Source organism: Blastocystis sp. subtype 4, assembly GCF_000743755.1.
Source record: "Blastocystis sp. subtype 4 strain WR1 chromosome Unknown seqid_0010, whole genome shotgun sequence".
Classification (NCBI taxonomy): domain Eukaryota; class Bigyra; order Opalinata; family Blastocystidae; genus Blastocystis; species Blastocystis sp. subtype 4.
This window is the reverse complement of record NW_014569537.1, coordinates 63,477-85,664: the sequence shown is the minus strand read 5'-3', so window position 1 is coordinate 85,664 and position 22,188 is coordinate 63,477. Positions and strand designations below refer to the sequence as shown.

General features: G+C 40.2%; 9 protein-coding genes across 9 annotated transcripts; 7 read left to right on the top strand and 2 right to left on the bottom strand.

Moving 5' to 3' along the window:
• Positions 1-743: 743 nt before the first annotated feature.
• Positions 744-1,850, top strand: JH06_0226 (glyoxylate reductase hydroxypyruvate reductase; the record flags this gene model as incomplete). Its single annotated transcript, XM_014674406.1, has 3 exons — positions 744-772; positions 803-848; positions 879-1,850. The coding sequence occupies 3 exons, from the start codon at positions 744-746 to the stop codon at positions 1,848-1,850; spliced, it is 1,047 nt and encodes a 348-aa protein (XP_014529892.1).
• Positions 1,851-3,171: 1,321 nt separating this feature from the next.
• Positions 3,172-6,041, top strand: JH06_0225 (putative serine esterase; the record flags this gene model as incomplete). The annotated part of the gene is given in 9 exon segments (XM_014674405.1): positions 3,172-3,529; positions 3,559-3,809; positions 3,839-3,909; positions 3,934-4,064; positions 4,095-4,715; positions 4,730-4,941; positions 4,974-5,075; positions 5,105-5,179; positions 5,202-6,041. 9 exon segments carry the CDS (start codon positions 3,172-3,174, stop codon positions 6,039-6,041), a joined length of 2,661 nt encoding a protein of 886 aa, XP_014529891.1.
• Positions 6,042-6,879: 838 nt separating this feature from the next.
• JH06_0224 (malto-oligosyltrehalose trehalohydrolase) lies at positions 6,880-8,793 on the top strand (the record flags this gene model as incomplete). Its single annotated transcript, XM_014674404.1, has 5 exons — positions 6,880-7,271; positions 7,421-7,807; positions 7,840-7,968; positions 7,999-8,255; positions 8,285-8,793. The coding sequence occupies 5 exons, from the start codon at positions 6,880-6,882 to the stop codon at positions 8,791-8,793; spliced, it is 1,674 nt and encodes a 557-aa protein (XP_014529890.1).
• An 881-nt stretch (positions 8,794-9,674) lies between these two features.
• On the top strand, positions 9,675-13,088 carry JH06_0223 (phosphatidylinositol 3,4,5-trisphosphate 3-phosphatase TPTE2-like protein; the record flags this gene model as incomplete). Its single annotated transcript, XM_014674403.1, has 18 exons — positions 9,675-9,713; positions 9,765-9,893; positions 9,927-9,961; positions 9,992-10,090; positions 10,120-10,315; positions 10,337-10,468; positions 10,499-10,760; positions 10,791-10,878; positions 10,908-10,995; positions 11,027-11,161; positions 11,192-11,297; positions 11,328-11,439; positions 11,471-11,574; positions 11,605-11,838; positions 11,872-11,969; positions 12,002-12,046; positions 12,077-12,315; positions 12,347-13,088. 18 exons carry the CDS (start codon positions 9,675-9,677, stop codon positions 13,086-13,088), a joined length of 2,883 nt encoding a protein of 960 aa, XP_014529889.1.
• Positions 13,089-13,138: 50 nt separating this feature from the next.
• JH06_0222 (60S ribosomal protein L35) lies at positions 13,139-13,554 on the bottom strand (the record flags this gene model as incomplete). Its single annotated transcript, XM_014674402.1, has 4 exons — positions 13,139-13,213; positions 13,246-13,338; positions 13,369-13,482; positions 13,516-13,554. 4 exons carry the CDS (start codon positions 13,552-13,554, stop codon positions 13,139-13,141), a joined length of 321 nt encoding a protein of 106 aa, XP_014529888.1.
• A 397-nt stretch (positions 13,555-13,951) lies between these two features.
• Positions 13,952-15,008, top strand: JH06_0221 (hypothetical protein; the record flags this gene model as incomplete). The annotated part of the gene is made up of 3 exons (XM_014674401.1): positions 13,952-14,649; positions 14,696-14,822; positions 14,853-15,008. 3 exons carry the CDS (start codon positions 13,952-13,954, stop codon positions 15,006-15,008), a joined length of 981 nt encoding a protein of 326 aa, XP_014529887.1.
• A 505-nt stretch (positions 15,009-15,513) lies between these two features.
• Positions 15,514-17,889, bottom strand: JH06_0220 (glutamine tRNA ligase; the record flags this gene model as incomplete). The annotated part of the gene is made up of 7 exons (XM_014674400.1): positions 15,514-16,695; positions 16,725-16,919; positions 16,949-17,147; positions 17,179-17,349; positions 17,381-17,442; positions 17,473-17,727; positions 17,758-17,889. 7 exons carry the CDS (start codon positions 17,887-17,889, stop codon positions 15,514-15,516), a joined length of 2,196 nt encoding a protein of 731 aa, XP_014529886.1.
• A 2,220-nt stretch (positions 17,890-20,109) lies between these two features.
• On the top strand, positions 20,110-20,886 carry JH06_0219 (dolichyldiphosphatase; the record flags this gene model as incomplete). The annotated part of the gene is made up of 5 exons (XM_014674399.1): positions 20,110-20,204; positions 20,240-20,315; positions 20,347-20,495; positions 20,525-20,699; positions 20,821-20,886. 5 exons carry the CDS (start codon positions 20,110-20,112, stop codon positions 20,884-20,886), a joined length of 561 nt encoding a protein of 186 aa, XP_014529885.1.
• Positions 20,887-21,137: 251 nt separating this feature from the next.
• On the top strand, positions 21,138-22,173 carry JH06_0218 (hypothetical protein; the record flags this gene model as incomplete). The annotated part of the gene is made up of 2 exons (XM_014674398.1): positions 21,138-21,228; positions 21,266-22,173. 2 exons carry the CDS (start codon positions 21,138-21,140, stop codon positions 22,171-22,173), a joined length of 999 nt encoding a protein of 332 aa, XP_014529884.1.
• Positions 22,174-22,188: the final 15 nt, after the last annotated feature.

Sequence of the window (22,188 nt, the reverse complement as noted above, 5' to 3'; positions counted from 1 at the left end):
CAAATTCATGAGAATTGTCTTACTGACACTTCCTTCACGCTCCGAAGCACCAATCAGAGCAACATTATTAGGCTTAAAGATGGCATCCAACTGATTACATACTTCAGGAGCAAAGGCACCATTTACATCAGAACCTGTGCTATCCCAAATCATTGAAGAAGACATTTCGAAAAACAAATTGTGTTTGATGTAGAAGAACCGCGGTTATCTGTTATTGATTCTGTGACAAACAATGTAACAAATCTGGTAAATGCAAGAGAAATCAATCGAGTGAGAAGGAGAAAGGGACAAAAGGAACGAATGTTGTTCGTAATTACCATACGAAGCTGGATTTTGGTAGTCTGAATGCCCATTCCATCTAGACAACAATTCTAGAATAATGAACACAAGAGCACTTTCGTACGGAGTTGAGAATGATCTCGTACCAAGAAACACTATATTCCCTTACTAATCTAATAGGATATATCCTAATGCGTTTTAATGGTTAGTCCATGGTATTCAAAGTTCCATCCTTTTTATGTGGCCGATCATATTATCTTCGAGAAATCAACTCTCTGGATCTATCAAAGAATCGTATCATTGAATAGTGTTTTGAACCAGCAGATTATAGAAAACAATTGATAATCAAGGAATAGCGAGTCATGCATAGGGGAACACCAATCATTATGGTTACTCGATTTCTCTGTTTCTTTGTGGATCCTTTAGATTCAAAATCATCTTGATTTTATCTTTCTTTTGAAGTAATGTTGGCACTGAGACTGGCTTCTAAGAGGTACTTTTTTCGATCTTGTGTTCATTCTAGTTCTTTGGCGACTGTTCGTGCTTTTGCATCAGCTGCAAAGCCGAAAGTACTGTTTTTCGTCATTGCTAATTCGTAGATCCTTGTTACTCGACAGCTTCCTGCTTCAGCTATGAAGATGTTGACTGATGCTCCTATTGACGTCATTTGTTGGGATTATCCCGACAAGGCTATTCCTCGCGACAAGCTTCTTAAGGATATTAAGGGATGTGATGCCTGCCTTTGCTTGCTGACCGATAAGATCAACGCTGAGTTCTTTGATGCTGCTGGTCCCCAACTGAAGACTGTTGCTTCCATGTCTGTTGGTTTCGATCACTTTGACATTGCCGAGTGCAAGAAGAGAGGTATCTTCTGTGGCCATACTCCCGGTGTCATGCACCGCACTGTCGCCGAGCTTACTGTCGCTCTGTTGCTCGCTACCACACGTCGTCTGAGTCCTGCTATTGATTCTGTTCGCAATGGAGGATGGGGAACCTGGGAACCTCTTGGTTACTGTGGAACAGATGTTTACGGAAAGACCTTTGGAGTTTGTGGTATGGGAGAGATTGGTCTTGAGGTTGTGAAGAGAATGCGTGGATTCGGATGTAAGATTGTGTACACAGATATCCGTCGTAAGGAAGATTGGGAGAATGACTATCAAATGACCTACTTGCCTATGGATGAATTCTTGAAGCAGAGCGATTTCATTTCAATTCATACAACGTTGAATCAACATACTCGTGGTATGTTTAACATGGAAAAGTTCAAACTTATGAAGAAGGATGCTATCATCATTAACACATCACGTGGACCTGTTATTAACCAGGTTGATCTCACAAAGGCTCTGCAGGAGGGTATTATTGGAGGAGCTGGTTTGGATGTCTCTGATCCTGAACCTGTTCTTCCTGACAATCCTCTGCTCAAGATGCCAAATGTTGTGATTCTTCCTCACATTGCTTCTGCTTCCGTTGCTACACGTACTCGCATGGGAGAGATGGCCGCCGAATTTGCTCTTAAGGGAATGTTGGGAGGTGAAGTCAATCCCAGATGGATCGTTCCTGGAACTAAGTAATTCTTTTTGTTTGTTGAAATCACTTTCTGTACAGTTTCCCACTTTTTCTGAGCAGAATCGGTTTCGTGGGTAGTATTTCCATTCTGCCTATTCGTTGGCTTGGTTGAACCTCAATTGAAGACATGTCGCTAAACACGGTGTTTCTTGTCCTTATGGATTTTGATACATTCCGCAATGTAGGTGTGACGCAAAAAGGGTATGAGTTTGGTGATTTCTGTTGATTTCCAGGATCTACAAGTATCGTATCCGTTTGGTCTCCAAATTCCCCAATCGGATATTACGTTGTGATTCGAATCCATGCATTAAATGTAATGTCGTGGATAATAAGTTCGTAGGTTTCTTCGGGAAATGTCATAATTAGGTGAATGAATCTGAATGCTACTACAAACCCTGTACGATTGATAAGGAAAACAATGTGTTTATATCGCGGTTGTTCTCAATTCACAATGACTTTGAGGTTGTTTCTCTTCGGGATAGTGTGATTTGGCGAATTGAGAATTCTGATTACTCTCTGGGTTCTATCAACTTCGATTTTGTTGTGGATCTGTATTGCTGTAAACATCCCATTCCCAGTGTAACAGAGAATGATGGTACATTCCTCTTTGAAACCTTTTCTACTTCTTCTGACTGTTATAAGGATGATATTGTTAGGATGTGTTTGCTATTTCATTTTTAGCTTATTGGGTCCCAACATATCACATTTTCCAATGTAGGAGCCGAATCAGTCCTACAAGGACATCATCTCCTCTTCTCTGAAAAGGGTGTTTGTGAGATCCACAGTGTCTCTACATGTATTCTGTTGGACATACGTTATGATCATCATCCTCTTCCGACATCAATACCAAAATCTTTTCACCAGTATCTCTTTGACGAGATTTATGTAGGAAATGATGAGAATAACATTATTCCGTAGTCAGCAGATGAAGTGAGACAAGTATATTTAGAATTCAGTACATTGGTGAAAAAGTGTTTAGAAATCAGTTATAATTCAATCGTTGCATTACTAAAACGTATTCGAACTGAATTTCTCTTACCAGGTGAATCCATTGAAGATGATTACATTCCTGAGTTATATCCTTGTATCATTATCCTTATCATTCCTTCATTACCACTGCATCTCCTGTAACCCATTATCAAAATGTTCTCTCTGAACCCATGCCTGAATCTATTCTGACTCCACAACCACATACACATCCTTGTTCTACTTGTCATGGTCATTCATATCCCAATACGTTATTCAATAGTGACTCATCTCTCTGAAGATGGGATTCAAGGTGCATCTTCGTTTGTTCCATCTCTTGCATCATTTCACGATTATCCAATGAAAGGAGTTTCACCACCTCCCTTAAATACCACAGGTGTTTCATCAACTCGAATTGCATTCGGCAAATCACAGACTTTGGCAGTAGGTGAAGTGAGCAGATTGCAAGTTCCAAACAGTGTATTCCAACCTGAATTTGAGAATGAAACTCCCTCTTCATCAGAATCACCACGGGAATCAGTATTGTCTGATGTGAAGAATGATGAGCAACGTGATTGGTATAATGAAACTCCTTCAGACCATCAGGAATTCAATGGAGGCTATCATGATTACAATGATTTCGATTCCGACGATGCAGAATCATCTCCAGAGAGTTCACTTTTAGAACATCGTTCAACTGGGAAGATTGAAGATGATCGTATTTATGTTTTTTTTGGTTATTTGTAGTGTTAACTTCAACTGCTTCAACATCATCATTGATTCAATTGAAGATAAACATGGCGTCACGATTATGTTATGATATGTCTGCTTGTAGCTGCCAAATCTGGGGATTGTTTAATGTTGTGTTTCAGTTTTTGCAAGATCATGTGGCGATTGCTTCGCATTTGCTTATGAAAGACAGGTTTGTTATGCTTCGAGAACGATTCAAATCTCTTATTCATGTTATCCCATGTGTGCTTGAAGACATTGATGGTCATGTAAGGAAGATGAACATGCTTCATTCTAGAATCAGGATACAGAAAAGACGCATCGAATTGCTTTCACTACAATGCGTGGGGATCCCTCATTTTCGTCGATGTGATGAGAATCGATGATGTGTAGACCAGCTCTCAGAGAGCTTCGATCACTTTTCTCAAATCAATTTACGACACTTCAGCATGACGAAAGCTTCTCTTCATACATCGTTGAGACCTACTCTCGAGGAACAGAATCTGAGTCTTCTCTTGTCTCAAGTCTATCTTCGTGTTTGTGTTAATGATTAGTTCACGAGCTCAAACCTTGGGTCTGTGAGAATCCGACTTGTGGTCACATGAATCACTTCTTCCTCTCAATCTGTCAGTATTGTCTGATAGAAGATGTTAATCATATTCCTCTACATATTGTGTTTATTCTTCATGGATTTAAGGCCAATCCTCAGGATATGAAGAAAGTGATGGATCTGATCACACTTACGTATCCTCATGTGAAGTGTGTTTTACTTCATAAATGTTACAGTAATGCAGTCCAGAGTCTCTCATATCTGGCAAAACAGGTGGCTGAAGAGATCTTAGTTAACCTCAAATCTATTGAACAGCAATCCAAAGGACAATCAATCCAACGTATTTCATTCATTGCTCATTCGATTGGAGGTTTGGTATTTCGATTGGCTATCACTGAATCATCATTGAGTTCATATCAATCTTACTTCCATCTCTTCTTATCCTTGAATGTACCTCATTTGGGGTTGATGTTTGCAAATCTCACTACTGAGGTTGGAGCTCGATTGATTCAAAAGTTCACGGAATCTATTCAGATGAGTGAATTGTTATTGCGCGATCATAAGGATCTACGACAAACTACAATTTACAAATTAGCCGAGAATAATGGAATGTCATTTTTGGAGGGTATTTATTTATAGCCTTACATCTATTTAAATACGTGTATCTTGTCTCATCCTACCAAGATACATACATTCCCTTCTATTCGGAGCGTGTGGAACTCACTCCGCAGATTGAAGCTTCAACAAGAGAGGAGGCTGTAGTAATTCGAGAAATGATAGATCTATTCTGGAAGCATTTGAAACAACCTTCTTGTACTACCATGATTCGAAAATGGGATGTTGACTTTGATGTAAGATTTTGCTTGTTTGAGTGAGTATATAGCAATCGCGAGCATCTATTGACTCAATTATTGGACATACAGCACATGTGAACATTCTGAAGGACATTGATATGATTTTCACTCTCCTTTTAAAGATGGAAGACTGTTTTAAGAAGTAGTACATGTACTATAGTCTTTCTTGTTTCTTGTCATTCTCGCGAAGAAATATCATGAAATGCTTTCCAGATCCGATTCATTTGTTTTCACTGTTGGAATTGTGATTTTTCTAGTGGGTTACTTGTCCATTGAGTTCATTTGTATTTATTCTCTCAGGTTATAGTAAAGCGGAAGTAGATGTCAACCATAAAGTCTATAAAACGGAATTGACAACGCGTCGACGACTTATTGTGTTTCTTGAAGATGGAGCAAGACCGGATTATTTATTTCTCAATTCTTCTGTTCTACGTTGGAAACCTTTCTTCTCAAACTTATTAAAGAGTGATCCTAAACATACAGTATGTTCAACAATGAAAGTGGACCCTCCAACGTCAACAACACAGGGAGTAAAGACTCTTCTAACTGGTGGAATGCGTAGTTTTCTTGAACTCGGACAAACCTTCTTTTCTTCTTCTCTAACATCGGATCACTGGTTACGTCAGTTGAAGAGCTATCGCAATTTGAGTATTGCTCATACTGGCGATTATGTTTGGAGAGAATTAGGAGGAGATGTGTTTTCAAACGATCTTAAGGAAAGTGATTCCTTTGATGTGTATGTAGACGATACTGAAGATATTCAAGAAGCATTAGAGTCTTTTGTGACATCAACAACAGATGTCTTAATCATTCATTCACTTCTTGTGGATCATAATGCTCATCGAACAAGTACTTCATCTCCATCGCATCACGCTATTTATGATGCTCTTCTCAAGTTTAATAAGCATCTCTCATACATCACATCTCATCTCCCTACAAACACATTACTCTTAGTATTTGGTGATCATGGATTAAGTGCATGGGGTAATCATGGAGGAGCAACATATGATGAAGTGACTACTGGAATATGTGCCTATTCTTCATCCTACGAACTTCAGCCATTCACTGTAGGAGAATCATTCTTCTATTCATCATAAGCGTGAACCTCATATTCGTGATTTGGCTTCAACGATCTCTTATTACTTCATCTGTCCTGTTCCATTCACAAATCTGGGTTACCATCTATCTAATCTTCTTCCTCCTGTTTCTCTATCTGAACAAGTAGAGAGAGAGATTGATAACACAGAGCAAGTGATTCACTTCTTGTCCATTCATCGTCCTTCATTAGCTTTGAATACATCTTTCTATTCCAAACTTACAAAGAGATGGAAAGAAGAGTGTTCTGTTGAAGAGTCAAAGGATTGTTATGATTTGGCAAAAGACTTGGAACATGAGAGTATGAATCTCATAAAAACGATCCAATCAAACTTGGATAATACCACGATTCATTACGGTTATTGTCTGTTCGCTTTGATATTTCTCACACTTCCATTTGCCCATTATACCTTCTCCATACAGTCACCATTCTCATTTCTTGTTCTGATTCTTTATCTCATTTCGTTCACTAGTTATTCACTTATCATACAACCAAGATTACATCCTCTTATTATTGCTGTGATTTCTCTTCTTCCATCGATCCGTGATACTCCAAAGAACACTTCTCTTCTCATTCTTTCACTTGTTCTATCTCTCATTCGTCCATCTCCTTCTCTTACGACTCTATCAACATGGATTCTTTTGCTGGCTCCACTATTTCATTCATTTTCCATTCTTTCTCCTCTTCAAGTTATCATGCAAACCATTTTCTACTTCAATCCATCACTTACTCTTCCTGCTATCATTGCTTGCTTCTGTTGTCTCTTTCAACCATCTTCTCTACCTTCTCTCATGCTTCTCTTCATTCACAATCAGTATTCGTATTCTCTACTTTGTCTCATGATCACAGCTGTGTTCATTCGAAGACTCTCTATTCATTCGTTGAGTGATTCTGTTGGTGTTCTATCAATTGCTCTTCATTACACTTATTTGACCACTCCATCCTTTCTATTCTCATCCTTACATTGGTCAGCTGCTTTCGTTCTCACTCACTCCACTCATGTGTTGATTCAAGCAGGTTCAATGATTCTCAGTGTGTTTTATCCTTTCTGCCTCTTGATGCCACTTACTCCAAAGCAGGATCGAACGCTGATTCTCATGCTTCAGGTCTGGGTGGCATCGATTTCAACCCTCTATAACACAGCCAGTCCTGTCATCTGGTCAGTATTCACGCCTCTTTTATTGTTTATGATTGTTCTGTGGTCCTTATCATTGCTATTTTCTTTTCTTTTGTTAGTATTCAATGATTGATCATTCACACTTTTGAAAACACAAACTCCTAATTCCCGCGGTTCTCATTCATTATTCACAAAAACCCCATGGATCTTGCAAGTATTCCAAGTGATTATTTTGACAAGAAATGGTTCTTCATGAGGGGTAGTCCAAGATTGAGAAAGAAACCGGTTGTAGTAAATCGATATGGTCGTCCTATTCGAAAGAAGAAGGTGAAACGGCAGTATCCAGTGAATGTTATCCTTATCTATCTGGTTTTAATTACGATTTTTGTCGCTCTCACTGTAGTCCTTGTTCTTATAAGACTCGGACATGTTCAATGGCGAAAAAGTGCTGAATGTGTTCCTGGTTTTGATATTGGGGAATGCGAGAGGATGGACTTTCTTGATACCTACATTTGGAAAGAAGATCGATATTTTGATGTTGGAAACCGTCACTGTTCTTATGGAGTGGCTTTCCGGACATGGGCTCCGTTGGCTACGTTTGTTTCAGTGGTGATTGTTAATGATACCTCAAGTGCTTCTTATCCGATGGTGTATATTCTTTTGCTGCAGCTTTACCATATAGACGTCAATATGATGGTTGTTGGTTTGCGAATGTTTGCCAAGTCGAAATCGGCTTTAGTTACTTTTATGAGATGTACAACGATAAGTCCCAACAAACATGCAAGCGACTATCACTGGGAGCACGCGAAATGTATTTTTGTTTTTGGAATTCCATTTTTAGTTTATATTATGGTCAAGATGGTGAAAGCAATCGTGTATCATCTCCAATCACAGCAAATTCTTGGAAAGGAGTTACACTCCAAGATTCCATTTTTTATCAAGTTTTTCTCCCATCATTCACAGATTCAGAAGAAGCAGATCTGTTCCTTCATCAGATGGTTTCTCGAATTTCGTATCTAAAATCACTTGGAATCACTGCTCTCGAGTTATTTCCCATAGAACAATACCGATGTGAATCAAACCAAGCGCATTGTTGGAGTATGTGTTCCTATAGATTTTTACCATAGAGGATCTCAGTATCCAGTTTCCTGGTACGATCCACTCTCAATTTGGAACAATCACACATTTGCATGATCTTGTCTCTGCAGCTCATGCATCTAATATTGCTGTATTTCTTGAAGTCAATTGGTCATTATTTGATTCCAATTCGATTGTGTATAACAATGATTGTTCGGATTCGATTGGTGAGTATCTTCATTCATATGCTTCGAATCAGATCGGTAATCGACATCGATTTGACTACAATCCATTGAAGCAAGGAGGGAAGTACATTCAATTGATACTTAATCGGTGGCATGATGAAGCTGCTATTGATGGAATCGTGTGGAATGATGTTGGTTGTGTTCTCTATTCAGGTCAAGCTTGCCAGCAAGGACTTGGAGCGATCGATGTTGATGGAGTTAGTTTCTTCCAAAACCTTATGATTAACTCTAGTATGATTCATGTACGTGATCCAATTCTCTGTCAAATCTTAGATAGCCGATATGAAGAATTCGCTGGAATCCTCTTTCTTTGATTCTGAATATGACCCATCTCTCACTTCTTCTCTCACCTCGCTTCTCTCACAATCAACTCTCAATCTTACTCAACTCGAATCACTCTTACATCAATTGAATCATCATTCTCCTCATTCTTCAATCTTCTCCTATGAGTCACGGAACTCTGCAGACCCTCGTTTTATGATGCGCTCCAATGAATCCGACCCATATTATCGAGTTCCGAGAATGCATGCAGTTGGTCTCACTATTGTACTCACATCACCATCTATTCCATCTCTTTTTATGGGAACCGAATTCTTTACAGATACACCCTTCACTGATACTCCCTCCATTCTAGATTTCAGTTTTTATTCCAATTCACTTTCGGAACAGTATTTATGGTTTACTTTGACAAAAGATTTGATTTCATTACGAAAACAGTATTCTCTCTCTCAATCAGAATTGGCGATCATGTGGGTGAATTCAACAACAGGCATATTGACCTATTCGCTCACAACTTCCGATTCTTCTCTGTACATTATTCTCAATACGAGTGACCAAACCTACAATCAAGAGTTTGTTGTTGTCATTCCTGTTCTTACGAGTAGAGATGAATCATCACTTCTATGGATTCCTTTTCCTGAAACTGATAGTCCTTCTTTGTGGAAGTCTGTATTTGCGAGTGAGTCACGTGGTTATGATGTTCACTTTGATGATAACACGGAGGATGTGGAAGTATCAAAGTGTCCTGCGTGGATTCCGAGCTTGAATTGTGGTTTACCAGCTTTGCATTCCTGGTCGATTCGTATCTTTTTGAGTTTGATTGTGTAATATATTGGAGGATGTTTGTTGAAATTATTTTGGATCATAATTACGAAGAATCCAGTTTTGATCTCACAAGAATCCTACTCTTGTTTATATGAATCAACAAGAAATGGGTTCTCTACCGAATTTACGGGTACTAGAGGAAATGGAATCTGTTTTTCTGTTCGGGAAGAGTGATTTCTAGGACTATGACTCATATACTGAGGAAGAGTCACTAAATTCGGAAGGAAGTGAGTTTGAGATGATTGAGGAGACGAACCAGGATATTCGCAGTTTCTTAACGAAACTACGAAATGAAGGTAACAATTCGCTTGTTGGCTTTGTATTGGAGGATTTTAACACGTAGGTAAATCGAAACGCTACCAAAAATGTTCAAGAATTGTAGGAATCGGTCATTTGGGTGATTTGTAGTCTCGACACGACCATTTCTAGGGCAATTACTATTGACATCCCGTTGATTCCAGCCAATACAGATCTACGTTATTTACTCTACGAAGTAACTGAAAACCAGTCTTGTTTTTCTTCCTTTTTGATTATAGTGTGCGTTATTTCCTTGTGAAAAAGAATAAATTTGTGGAATTGATTACAGCACAAGCTGTCTTTGAGTTGACAGCCAAAGGCTGTGATCCCGATGATTCTACAATGGACAGTTTGCGTCGTGTCCGCATTCCCTTTAAGCCAAGTTCAATGACCATTCGAGATGCGTTTTACTACATGATAGCCAAAGTGATTTTAGTAGTGAAATCTTATTTCTAGGATATACCTCTTCTGTTAATTGAATGGAATGATGCTGAATATGTGAAATATAAACGTGTACAAAAAGTGATGTATCCCCGTGTTGTGACACTTGCTCAAATCAACTCAATGATCAGTCAACGACTAGTTGACGTAAATCTGAGATGATTGATAAGACACTAGGATCATCTGCTACGATCCCCAATGAACTCGTCCTATGAAGAGGAAGACGAAGAGGAAGAGGAAGTAGAATCATTTCAGAGTGAGGCTTCCTTGCGATTAGAACATCATGTTGTTGATGATCAGGAATCTGAAAATGAAGACGAAGAGACTCAGGAAACAGAGGAAGAGAAGAAATTACGAGAAAAACGGGAATTCAAAAAGAAGTGTCATGATATGTATGTTCTTTCCAAAGAATGGTTGGGGAAGGTAGTTAAGCATTGGGGTCCCTCATTTTTAATAACGTGATGTTTAGTATATCGTGGAATCTTAACGATTCTCGTAGCTATTGATATTCTTTGGAGTTTATTCTACATTCTGGATTATAACAATTATGTGATAACGTAATGACATGATGTATGGTTGAGTGTAGTTTGTTCTATGTACTTGTGGGTCTTATTATGATTGTGGATCTCATCTTGCGATGCTGGATTTTCAAGAAACACATTTCTATTCCTGATGTAAGATTCCCGCGGTTATCTTAACAAATAGAGTTTTGAAATGATTTCGCTTATCGTGTCTACTGCCATGTTTTTCGTGGCCAGATTTACTACACAAGTGCTTAGTAGAACAATTCTTGCTATCATTAAGACATGTCTGTTGTTACGTGTTCTGCGGTCATACACGGTAATTAGGTGTTTGGTCTCTTGATTCTAGTTCTTCCAACATGAGAAATCATATGTGTCTCAAACTATCCGACATTGGTTCAATCGGAATCGAAGTCAGAAAGAGGAGGAACATCTCGATATGAGTGATATATCAAGTTAGAATCATGGTTCAACATCATTTCTAGAACAGATCATTGCAATGTCATGGCCAGGGAATGTGTGGGAATCTGTATGGAGAAACAATATTGATGATGTAGAACGGTTTCTGAACTCTACACACATGGGACATTACTGGGTGTAGGTATTTTTGGAATTCCAGATATCATAGGATTAATCTCTGTGCTGAAGGAGGGTATTCGAAAGATATGGCCAAGTGTTTTGGAGGAAGAAACACACGTTATTGTATTGAAGATCACAATACTTGCTCGATGGGTGATGACATCATGTTGAGCTGATGTGTAGATCAGATCTTTGCAATTGTGAATCAGAGTGATTTATGGCTGCGTCAAGATCCAACGAATGTGATAGCAATTCATTGCAAAGGAGGAAAAGGTCGAACTGGTTTTATCTGCGCTTGTCTGTTATTGAAGCAAGGTTTGGCTGATTCTCCAGCTGCTGCCCTTCAATTGTTTGCAACACGTCGTACAAGTGAAAGTGCATTAGAGAGTGAGAAAGCAAAGATTCAGTGTGTATCCAGTAGGTGAAGTTTTAAGGAATCTGATTGGTCAGGCCCTTCGCAGATTCGTTATGTGTTCTACTATAATTATCTCTACACACATGAACTTCCTGAACCAACTGTTCTTCATTTGAAACGAGTTGAGATACCAGTGAGGATTATTCTCTTTTTGGTGATCTGTAGTTGATTGAAGGCACGTCTCTTCTGTATGAGATCACCATTACAACCGTAAACTAATTTGATTCATCTTATGTTCAGCACTCTTTCGAATCTCGTGCACTGATGCCTTCACCGGAATCATATGCAAGACGTATCTTCACAGAGGAATCCACAGAGCTTGTCTCTTCAGATAGTATGAGAATCAATGAACAACGAGGTGTTGCTGAATGGATTTGTGTCTTTGAAGGAGGACTTGAGGTGCAAGGAGATATCAAAATCACAATTCAATGCACTGGAGCCATTCGAGATCAGAGTTATTTCATCTGGTTTAACACCAAGTGGGAGTTTTGTCGTTGATCTCAATTATAGCTTCATTACACGCACTGATACACTCTTTCTGGAGGAGGAGTTGGACTCTTCTGGTACACGACCTCATCCAATTATAACTCCTTCTGTAACTCCTAGTGAAACTTCCTTATTGAGCCATAATGGGAGTTTCAGTAGTCCTTCGAGATCACATCCAATGCAAGATTCATCTGAGGATGAAACTCCTAGAAGTCATCGTGGATATGGGACGTTTTCATCCCCGCGGGAAGCGGCTAAATCTGTGGGGGTTTTACCGTTGTCTTCCCCGTCTCCTCCTTCTCAAGCACATCTTCCTGTAGAAGATCCATTCTATCTGCGGATCCGATTTGGAGATTCTCATCTTTGCCATCATCGTGATCCTGCATCCAGTGTGGTTCATACAAATCAATACATGGCTGAACGTTCCAGTGATTTCAAGAAGAGTTTGATGTCACTAGGAGTGAAACTGAAGAAGACAAGAGAATTTGTGGTGGGAGGAACTCAATTCCTAATGAATCAAACAGGCCGTGTTGGAAGCAGTCTAATGACGTATATGAATGGAGAGATGAGTGATGGAGACGAAGGACAAGATCGGAGAGGAAGTGAAGGGAATAGTAGTGTGAAGAGTGTTCGAGGGAGTGAAGGAAGTGTTCGAGGATCTATGAAAACCAAGAAGCGAGACTTGAGTGTGCGTTCGATACCAGTTATTGAAGAATTTAGTGATGATGACAAGAAATTTGTTGTGTTGAAGAACATGGACGAATAAGTTATAGTTGATGTTGTTTGTAAGAAACAGATTTGAATCGAGAGAATGACTTAAGCCTTGAGAGCGAACTTCTTCATAGAGTAAAAGCGTTCCTTCCTTTGCTGACGAAGAGTCTTCTTTGCAGCCTATCCATCAGACAAATCTTGTTGTTACCAACTTGCTTCTCAGTCAAAGCACGACGCATCGCACGGGTCTTCTTAACACGAAGATCTGTGGGCAGGTACTTAGCTCCAGCAAAATGCTCCTTCAACTACAAGTCAAGTTTCGTTCTCAATCATACGGCAGCTCTCTTCTGATGGCTGAGAACAGTCAAAGCACGAGCAATGTTCTTGCGAACAACCTTGATCTGAGCGAGCTTGGCAGGAGCACCTTGAGTGACTTGAGCAACACGCAACTAGATATTAGAACGATAGAAAAAGAAAAATACCTGAGAAAGTTCCTTTTTGTACTTCTCAATCTCACTCATCAGCTCGTCACGATTCTTCTGGCGAAGTTCAACAGCCTTTGCCTTGGCTATAAAATTAGAATTCTATCAATCCAATTATCTACGCATTTCTCAATATCAGTAGCAATATTTGGTTCAAGAGAATGAAAACCCCTGGGTCATTCTAGCAGGCATAAAATACTAGAAATCCATTTCCCCCCATTTAGTATTTGTTCGATCAAGACAACCTGCAGATCGTTATCGATGTGTTTTCTACATTATGCGATGGTGTTGATATACAGAATCATCTTTGGAGAATGGTGTTCTATGTTGACCCCCTTTGCTAGGGAACCATAGAGAGAGACAGTACTCTAATAGATCCAACAAATCCACTTTTGCAACATATTTTCACAACCATTGTCATTATTCTCTATCTCAAATGCAGTTCGGAAAGGTTCTGATATCTGCTAGCTTAGCTTTTTTCATGTCCATTGCTGTTGCTTACCTGATCGAGACATTTGGAGGTGCTGTTGGGAGTGTGATAGGAACTATCCCATCGACAATTCTTCCTGCTGCCTATATTCTTATGACCGAAGAATCGAAAACAATAGAGCAGCGAACTGAATCTCTCCTTGCATGTGTTTTTGGTGTTTTTGCTACGAATATTTTCTTTATGCCATGCTGGAAACTGATTCCTCCCAAGCTTCCAAAGACATGGAGTAATAAGAAGATGGTTCTTGTTACTTCGTTTTTCTCCTTGCTTGTCTGGTTCATTGTGGCCCTTGCAGCAACCTATCTTCAGTCTTTCGTTAAAGGTTATGGTTTTAGTATGTGGGCTTTCTCTCTCCTCGTAATGTGTTTTATGAGTATTTGTGGACTTATCTTATGTTGGCGTTTGCCACCGACCCCTGCTGGAAAGAACAAGGTAAAGTGGTATATCAATCTGATCCGTGGTTGCGGAACGTTTGTCGTTATGTTTATCAGTGGTGTACTGAGTCAAACAGATGCAGGTGCTGTAGCAGGAACTCTAACTACTTTCCCTGCAGTTTTCCTTACTACAATGGTTTCCGTCTCTCTTGCTCAAGGTGCAGACGTAGTAACAGGAGCAATAGGTCCTTTAATGATAGGTGGTATGTCGTAGGACCCAATATATAGCCATGATGTTTAGTACTGGTTGGTTTAGTCCTGTTGCAGCAGCATGCTTCTCTGTACTCCATCTACATGCATTCTGGTGTTGTCTAATTGGATTTGTGGTTCCGATTCTGTTTTGGAGCATTCCTGTGTATAACTATGTGCGTTGGAGACGTGATGTAGGAGAAATAAAACGGTTTTATGTATAGGCAACGGCACTGAAAACAAAGCGAATGGTAGAAGAAGCAGCTGCAGAAGCTGAACAGGAGATTGAGATGAAGGAAGTAAAACCTGAAGTTGACAGCGCAAATGAGAATAAGGTATCAGAGACTGCTGTTGTGATTGCTCCTTCCCCATCTTCCTAGAGTATCTTTAAGATTAATTCATGTTGAATCGTGTTTCTTTGCGTATTCGAAAAGAATGTTTCCCTCCAAGTAATCCAACAAACAACATAAACAACTAGAATTGGTGAGATGCGATTGTTTCTGGACAACTTACTATAACAAATGATACACGCTTGCATAATGGCTAGATACAAAGTTCTTCGTTTGGATAACGAATATGGAACAGAAATGTAAATGGCTGCTAAGGCAGCAGCTACAATGATAATAGGACTTTGGAACCTACACAAGATAAAACCGTTGACGAGTCCACTAATGCAACCAAAGAAGGCATAGAGGAAGGGAAGAAAGATTAGTTTCAACTTCCGATTCGCGAGGAACATTAGAAGTCCTGCAATTGTGTAGATGCAGGCAACTGCAATCGCAGTTTCCCAAAACAGGTAACTAAACAGCTCTACTCTTCATTATTTCATATCATCATTACCTCCATAAGACAAAATATAGTCATTGAGAGGAGTGTCTGTCATGGTCAGAATAAGATGTGTTTGGAACAAACAGACAATGAACGTAATGAACAAGAACGATTATACACCATTCTCCCCAGTGTCGTTGTGTCCTTATCCACAACAAAATACCCCAATCTTTCAAACTGTACGTGATCTTCCACACGTCGACCAAAAAGCATAGCTTCCATCATTGCATTCGGAATAATGACTTCACTGAGTGGATTCAATCCATCCTTCCAGTTCTTGAGTCGAAGAGGATCTTTCTCCGTGAAGAGGTGATCATACAAGCGAACCTCACCACAACGAGGAGATTCTCCGGGATGTGTTCCTGCAAGCCAGTGAATGGAACCTAATTTGCGGTCCAAATGTTTTACTGCTTCTTTCGCTTCTGAATCATCCAATATCGTCGCTTTCACTTCCTTGACCTCATTTCCATCACATACAACTTCATCACATCGTACAGTATCAGCATAGCGAAGAGATACGATGCGACCCGGAGCTAGACCCAAAAACTTGGGTTCATCCTTCAATTTGACATCTTCACGTTCTACATAAACCTCTCGTTGATAGGGAAGCTCTCGAATTCCAGCAGTGGGATTACCAGGAATCAGCGGTGCTTTAAGCCATGTAACTTCATTCGCTTTCTTATTTGTGAGAGTCAGTTTCACTGGATGCAAGACAGCAAAGGCACGATGCGAAGTCTTGTCAAGATCAAAACGAAGAAATCGCTCCAATTTTGACCAATCGATGGTGGTCGTGGTAGTGCGAGATACTGAAATATCAGCACAGAAGGCATTGATTGCTGCTGGAGTGAATCCCCTGCGTCTTAATCCTTTAATTGTGGGCATTCTAGGATCCTCCCAATTTCTCACTATTCCCATGTCTACGAGTTCTTTTAGCTTCCGTTTAGACATTACAGTGTGTGTGATGTTCAATCTTCCAAATTCCCACACATATGCCCTCCAGAGATTCAATTGGTCAACCAGCCAATAATAACTCTCTCTTCGAATCTCAAATTCTTGAGTGCAGAGTGAATAATCGATGTCCTCCAGTGAATCCACTAGACAGTGCTGGAAATCGTACGAAGGATAAATGCACCACTTATCACCCACATGAGGATGTGGTAGGTATCTGATACGGTAAGCCACAGGATCCCACATACAAGGGTTTGGAGAACGCATGTCGATCTTCATTCGCAGTGTTGCCTATGTAAAAGAACCAACCTACTTCTAACCTCTCCTTCTTTGTATTCTCCACGTCGCATCTTCTCGAATTCCTGAAGATTCTCTTCTATACTCCGATTCCTCCAAGGAGACTCTGGAACCACATCTATATGCTTATCAATCCATTTATATACAATACCACCAATATTCTCCTTCTTGCTTAGCGCCATTGCGATTTCCCTCGATTGTTTGATTTCTTCTGCCGTCTATGTTTCATTCTGTTTCCTATCAATACTTGATGATCTACATATGCCTTTCCTTTCTTAATCAATTGAAGTGCATACTCATACAATTGATCAAAGTAATCGCTTCCAAATGTGATCTTCACAGGATTCCAACCCAGCCAATGAACATCTTCCAGAATATTCTCGATGAATTCTAGTTTCTCTGTTGTTGGATTTGTATCATCAAAGCGAAGTATTGTTTCTCCTTTTCTACGTTCAATGAAACGAATCCAATGCATACTGACCCAAACGATCGAAGGCTCCTTTGAAATTGAGATACATGCTTTTAGCATGTCCAATGTGCAAGTATCCATTCGGTTCGGGAGGGAATCGACAACGTATAACGCCTCCAGTTCGTTTCTGATGCTGCTCGACTAGAGAAGGACTATTCTTGGATGTTTCTAAATAACGTCTATTCTTCATTCCAATTTGTTTCAAACTACGCTTCGACAAATCCATCTGCTATGGATGAATTCTTTATTGTTTGTTTCGAATGCTTTGATTTCTTCATGTTATCATTCCAATCAATTCAAACTCGATCTTCCTCTGTTTCTTCACCCAACAGAGCAACAATTTCACGATCAAACATGTCTTTCACTTTTCTTCCATCTGCCCACTTCATCCGTCCCTCCTTCAGTGAATACAGCAACTTTGTGATAGGGAATGAATACCGTTCTTGGAGGAGTTGAGTCCGATACTTCTCAATTACGTTACAAACAGCCTCTTGAATCTCGGTATCACTTACTTCAACTCCAATTCCACAGAATGTTTCGAAATGAGGCAGATCCAACTATTTCTAATCGTTTCCTATCATTTCAACAGTTTCTCGATTTGGTAATTGCTTTAGATACTTCACTGCCTCAGTAACTTGGAGATTTGTCTTCATCTTTCCTTCCATCACCCATTTTAGGAGAATCGGACGGTATTGTATTGATGACTCTGGAACTGTCATTGCAATATTATATCTATTCCCTCATTTTTCGACTATTCACTCACATCAGATTTCCCTTCGTTTTATCACACCCATAACTTGCTCCAGCTTCTTTAATTGCCTCTGCAACAATAGCTACAACAACAAAGACTCATCTCCACTTACCTGCCTTTTTATTCGATTTCGTTAGTGTGGAAATGACTTTTGCATCCAATCCTATCCGTCTGAAGGCTTCTGTGAATGTTTCCATCCAACAAATCGAATTATGCTATTTACAAATGTCAAACAAACATACTAGACAAACTACAAAACAAAACACTCTTAGAAGAGTCCACGACTTTTGCGAAGTTGGTTGCGTTTCCAATTTGGAAGACTCTCATACTTAGCTTTTGACATCTTAAATATCTTTTCAAATTCTTCATCCGACAAGTGATATTCTCTTCTCTTCACATCTACATCCTTTGGTAGTTGTGGTTTCTAATTCATGATTCTTACCCCATCACTTTTACGGTCAATTCAGAATAAGGATATACTTTTAACTGATCATTTGGTAATTGCTGCACACGTCTCTGTTCAGCTAAGTATTCTTCATCTACTTCATCTACTCATTAGTATCATTAGTAGCAATCTACATTGCAATTCTGTAGACACAGGTAGTTCACTATCAGAATCTTCCTGTTTCTCCTCTATACGATTCTGGTCCATTCGACGATAGTCTTCATACTGTGGGTACTCAAAATATGTACTCTTCGCAATTTCTCCTTCCTTCTGTCCTGATTCATTTACACGACCTCCTTGAATAGGAGCATAACTCTCAGCCAACATAGCACTAATTCCACTTCGTGGAACAGTCACTTTCGGTGATGAAGGAGTTACTGTTGGTTTTGGAGGAGGAGGAGGAGGGATAGTTGGCTTCTCTTCAGGCAAATCATCATCGTCGTCATCAAAGTCAACATGACGCTGCTGTGTTCGGTACAACTCCAACATCTCCTTGGCTTCTTGCTTACGTCTTTCTTGTTCCTCTTCCTCCTTCTGAGCTGCTTCTTCCTCTTTTGCTTTCCTTTCTGCTTCCTTTCGTTCTGCTTCAGCCTCCTTTCGTTCTGTTTCAGCCTCCTCTCTTGCCTTCCTCTCTGCCTCACGGCGCTCCTTCTCTACACGTCTCTCTTCATCCCTACGAAGTGCCTCCGCCTCCAATCGCTTCTTCTCCTCTTCTTCCTTCTTCACACGCTCCTCTTCACGACGTTTCTTCTCCTTCTCCTCTTCAGCACGCTTTCTACGAGCCTCCTCCAGAGCCTCTTCAGCTCGCTTCCGTACTGCCTCTTCCTCTTCCAATTGTCTCTTCACCTCTTCGGCACGTCGCTTCTCCTCCTCCAACTGCCTCTTCTCCTCCTCTTCAACACGTCGCTTCTCCTCTTCCAATCGTCTTTCGGCTTCTTCCATTCGCTTCTTCTCGGCCTCTTCCTCTTCAATTCGCTTTCTCTCCTCCTCCATTTGCTTCGCTTCTTCTTCTCGTAAGCGAGATTGCTCTAACAGCTCTTCACTGAAAACTTCATTAGGATGTTCTCGAATGTAACAGAAGTCGTGATAGAAATCATGATCATCGTATGCTTTCTACAGGGAATCACTTTGTTTAGCTCCTACCACTTCACCCATGGCATGATGACAACTATGACAAACCATGCTTTTGACCTTCTGATGACACGAAAGACAGAAAGGACGTGTCATCTGTTGTCCGTGATAATAAATCTCCTTTCGGACAAAACGCTGGTCAGCGAAACTATTCTTACACAGGAAACAAACAAAATGATCCTGACAGTGACCTCCATTTCAATTCATCCTACCATATGATAAAACTGTCCCAAAGCCTCAATGTACTGATCGTCAGTAATAAACCCATGACACTCAGCGCAGATTCTTTCAAACTCCTTGCTATAACAGGATATGCAGAAGAATCGCTCCTAGTCATAAGAGTTTCAGACCACAAAGACCCACATCTCGCATGCGGAATTCCTCTTGCTTCAACTGTTTCCGACATTTGCAACAATAGAAGCATTTATTGTGGTAGTATTTCCCTGCTACCTCAATTACAACACCAAAGAGTTCAGAATTGCAATGATAGCAAATTCCATGTATTTTTGAAGGTTCCATGATGTCTACTCAGATTCAACTTTCAAATATGGATGAAAAGAGAATAGAAACGGAACGGGGGTTTCATTATGACTCATTTCGATCAAAAACACCATGGTTCCTGAACCTTTTTCTCTCACCTACATTGTCTATGATAAGGATGATGGCTTATTTGGCTGGATTATGGCACTGATGTCGCTAGCTCCTGTGTATAAGGTTATTTCGCTTCAGACTCATTATCTAGAGTGTTTGTCATTGTTATTTGTTCTTCAATCCTTGTACATCGTGATATCCACTCTTGCTTTCTTCTTGTGGAAATGGTTATTTATGTTGTTCCTGTTTGAATTGTAGGTTAGTTGTACCGTATTGAACCAGATTTTAAAGAGGATCTTCCGGCAAGAGAGACCCGGTGGAGTTCAGGGAACACATGGCATGCCATCAGATCACTCGCAATTCATGTCCTGTCTGTGCATATATCTTACATTATGGATTTTTAATCGGTAATTGTAATTCTTTATCTTGAGTCTAGAGTCCATCTACGAGCATTTAGTCAGAATGTGATTGCTGTCGCTATTCTGTGGATTGTCTGGTTTTTGGTGGTTTATGGACGTATCTACTTGGGAGAGCACTCGCTTCCTCAGGTCCTTGTGGGTGTATGTGTGGGATTGGCATATGGACTTTTTTGGTACTACCTTGACATCACTGTACCGTTTCTAGTTGGATTTAATCTAGTATTTCCGTTCCCTGTACCATAGAATTGCATCAACCCCTTTGTTTCGCTGGTTTCAATTTAAAGTGATAGAATTGGTTTATGGTGATCCTTAGGATTATTCAAATGTAATCGACCCATTAGAAAGGGAACGGGAATTGTGTGATTCGAAAAAGGATTAGGCCCAGATCTATTTATTTTATTCCTTTAGTTGCTCTGTTTGTTTCATTCCTATTTTAGAAGTAACAATAACAAGATTGAATTGTCTAATTATAGCGAATCATCACCCAAAATGTCAAGGATACAGCAGATTGGATACAGAAGAAATAGGATATATAATTCAAAAAGATCCAATTAAATTAGGGTCCTCGATTGAATCCCAAAATAGTCTCGATTACGGAATCGTGTGCATTTCCATATTCTACCAACGACGATGAGTCAGATCAAAGCCTCGCATAAGAAGATTTTAGAGGAACTTCTAAAGAAGGATTGCAACAAGGTTTGTGCCGACTGTGGAGCAAAGGGTATTTGGTTTCGAACGAGTGTGTCTGATTTTTATAGGACCTAGATGGGCTTCGGCGACTCTCGGTTGCTTCATTTGCATTCGTTGCTCTGGAGTTCATCGTAACCTTGGAGTTCACATCTCATTTGTCCGTTCTGTCTCTCTGGATAGCTGGAAGAACGAGCATATTAAGAATATGCAGAGATGGGGTAATAAGCGATGTAATGCCTATTGGGAGGCAAAGTTGCCTGCCAACTACCCGCGTCCCGACGAACATAGTTCAATGGCTGAGTTGGAGAAGTTCATTCGCGCCAAATATGAGCAGAGAAGATGGGTGGCTGATGGCAACATTCGTGACTTTGAAGCCCCGATTGGTGGAGGTGCGGAGAAGCCTGTAAGGAAAGTGGTCCCTGTGAAGAAGGAAGCTGTGTCTCCCGTTGAGGAGTTTGAAGCTGAGGATGATATGTTCAACATGTCTCCTGTTCCTGAGGCCTCTCCCATGGAAGATCTGATGAGTAGCATGACTATGTCAGCGACTCCCACTCCTGTGGCGAATACACCTACCACTCCCACTCCAGTAGTCAATACGCCAACTCCAACTACTCCCAAAGTGGATATGAGTAGTATTATGAGTCTGTATAACAAACCTCAACCTGCTGCTCAACCTCAGATGGGTTATGGAATGCAGACACAACCTGTTGCTCAACCTCAGATGGGTTACGGCATGCAGGGGCAAATGGGATACAGTGCCCAGCAGGCGCAAATGAACTATTCCATGCAACAGCGTGGATACAATATGCCACAGCAAGCGCAGATGGGATATGGTATGCAGCAACAGACGAACTATAATAAACCTGCAATGGGCTATGGAATGCAGCAGCAACAAGCCAACTACTACAACATGCCCCAACAGATGAAGCCTCAACAACCGAATCCTGCTACCATGAATTTTAACTTCAGCTTTTGATGTCTGCAGTAATAT